The sequence below is a fragment of the Malus domestica genome, chromosome 06 (assembly GCF_042453785.1).
Source record: "Malus domestica chromosome 06, GDT2T_hap1".
NCBI lineage: Eukaryota > Viridiplantae > Streptophyta > Magnoliopsida > Rosales > Rosaceae > Malus > Malus domestica.
Genome location: NC_091666.1, coordinates 35,179,452 through 35,181,513, shown reverse-complemented (window position 1 = coordinate 35,181,513; position 2,062 = coordinate 35,179,452). Strand labels below are relative to the sequence as shown.

General features: G+C 43.8%; 1 protein-coding gene across 1 annotated transcript; it reads left to right on the top strand.

Annotated features, from left to right (window-relative positions):
- The first annotated feature begins 985 nt into the window (after positions 1-985).
- Positions 986-2,062, top strand: LOC103420430 (uncharacterized). The gene has a single exon (XM_008358496.1). It carries the CDS (start codon positions 986-988, stop codon positions 2,060-2,062), a length of 1,077 nt encoding a protein of 358 aa, XP_008356718.1.

The window sequence follows — 2,062 nt, the reverse complement described above, 5'->3', positions numbered from 1 at the left end:
ATACGAAAATTGGAGGGCAGAGATTTGATCAAGGAAGGAATAGTTGAGAGGAGTTTAAGAGATTTTTCAATATGACCGGTATACAGAGTGGTACGTCACGTGTTACTAAACAAATGGCGTTATATGTGTGCTAAAAAGTTAATAACTTAAAAAATAAAATTTCTCACAATTACTATTAAAACACACGATATACCACTTGTGTTTCCGTCACAACTAAAAATTTCTGACACAGAGGCCTTCCCTCGGCTTTTGTGCATTTAAGCCCTCCCTCCCCCATGGCTCTTGGCCCTCCTTGTCCTTGCTCATCTTCTTAAATTAATTCGTTGTTTTTCTTTCGTTGTTTCTCTCTAAATAAAAAGCCCATTCACTGCATCGCCATTGAAGTCGAAGAGATGCAAAATCCGTCTGCAATTGCAAATGCAAACTGCATCCGTTCTCTGCTTTACTTTCTGTCCATTCTTCTTAGCTCTATATGAATGAATTAGTCCGACTCCATCAGTCCACCTTCATTCCCTCTTCATTTTCTTCTTCTTTTTCTTTGTGTGTGTGTGTGTGTATATATATATGATATGGGAGTGATCCAATATTTTCATGCGATCCTATCCTAGCTAGGCTATAAGGCTGCTCATATACATATTTTCATCAAGTGCCACGCACCAAACTTCTTCTTGTCTCGAGCCTTAAGGTAGAAATTTATTCCAGCAATTTTTTACGCTGTTTTAAGGAACCCTGTCATCTCTCTCTCTCTCTCTCTCAGTTCCTTAGTCTCCGTGCCTAGCCCAAGTAGTCTCCAATATCCCAAGTCTCTACTGTTTCGAAAATGGCCGTTTTATATGCTATTTTGGGTCTCCTTTCGTTGAGCAGACGCAGAGCGTGTGGTTTTTGACACATTCTTTGCTCCTTTCTTCTTACTTTGAATTTGAATTTCTCAAACTTATCCTTCTTCCAGTTAGGAATTATTATAATTAGGATACAAATTAAGATGATGGACCATATGTTTGGAAGAGGAAGACTGGAAACGGCAATCTGGGCGGCAAAGGTTTTGCTGCTTTGTGTAGGGACAGTGTCGACAGTGGTATTCTTCAAAGCAGCAGTCATTCCTTACCTGCTCAACCTCAGTCTTTCCCTCGTCCCCCACATCTGGACCTCCTTCAAAAGCTGCTGCTCTTTATCCCCTCTTTACATCTTCATCATCCTCAACTTTATCATCGTCACCATCGCCGCCTCCTCCACTTTCCAACGCAGAAACCACAAAAACAATGCCAAGACCACTGACAGCATTGACCCCTCTCACGATTTTATTTACAGTCCAGACAGCAGCACCGACAACAAGTACAACAGCAGCCAATCCCAGATGTTGTCCGCCCAGCCGCAGCAGCAGCAGCAGGACAGATTAATCCAAAGTCATCCGGAAGATGATGCAACTTCTCTATTTTCTTCATCATCTCTGGACAAGAATCTGTACTCATCGAATAATGAGATGATGAGTTGGCTTGACATTCACACAGTACAAGAAGGTGTCATGCCAAGTACTAGTCTGAGTACTAGCACTACTACCTTTGATTATGATGGTCATCAGCGATCTGGGCCGTCACCGGAAAAGTGCTGCGGTGACTCGATGCCAACAGAGGAGGAGATGGAGGCGGATGATGACACCAAGACATTGGACACGACATGGAAGGCCATCATGGAGGGGAAAGGCAAGGCAAGTGGTAAGCACCTCAAAAAGAGTGACACTTGGGACACGCCTCCTCGCCTAACCGGCCGGCAATTGGCCATCACAAGTACCAAATTCAAAGTCCCACAACGTCAACTAAATCAATGTAACTTTGATGACGATCACGATGACGAGGACGATGCATTGACATGGGCTCGCCGGGAGCTTAAGAAATCGGATACATTTAGCGACAGAGTGTCGTTGAGAAGGGAAAAGTCGATGACTCAGGAAGAGTTGAACCAGCGAGCAGAGGCCTTCATCAAGAAGTTCAACAACGACATCAGGCTCCAGAGGTTAGAATCTGATCAACGTCGTTTCAGGGAGATTGCTAGCACCGGAATTTAG

Coding starts and splice junctions, on each gene's coding strand:
- LOC103420430 (XM_008358496.1), top strand. CDS start 986: ATGGACCATATGTTTGGAAGAGGAAGACTGGAAACGGCAATCTGGGCG.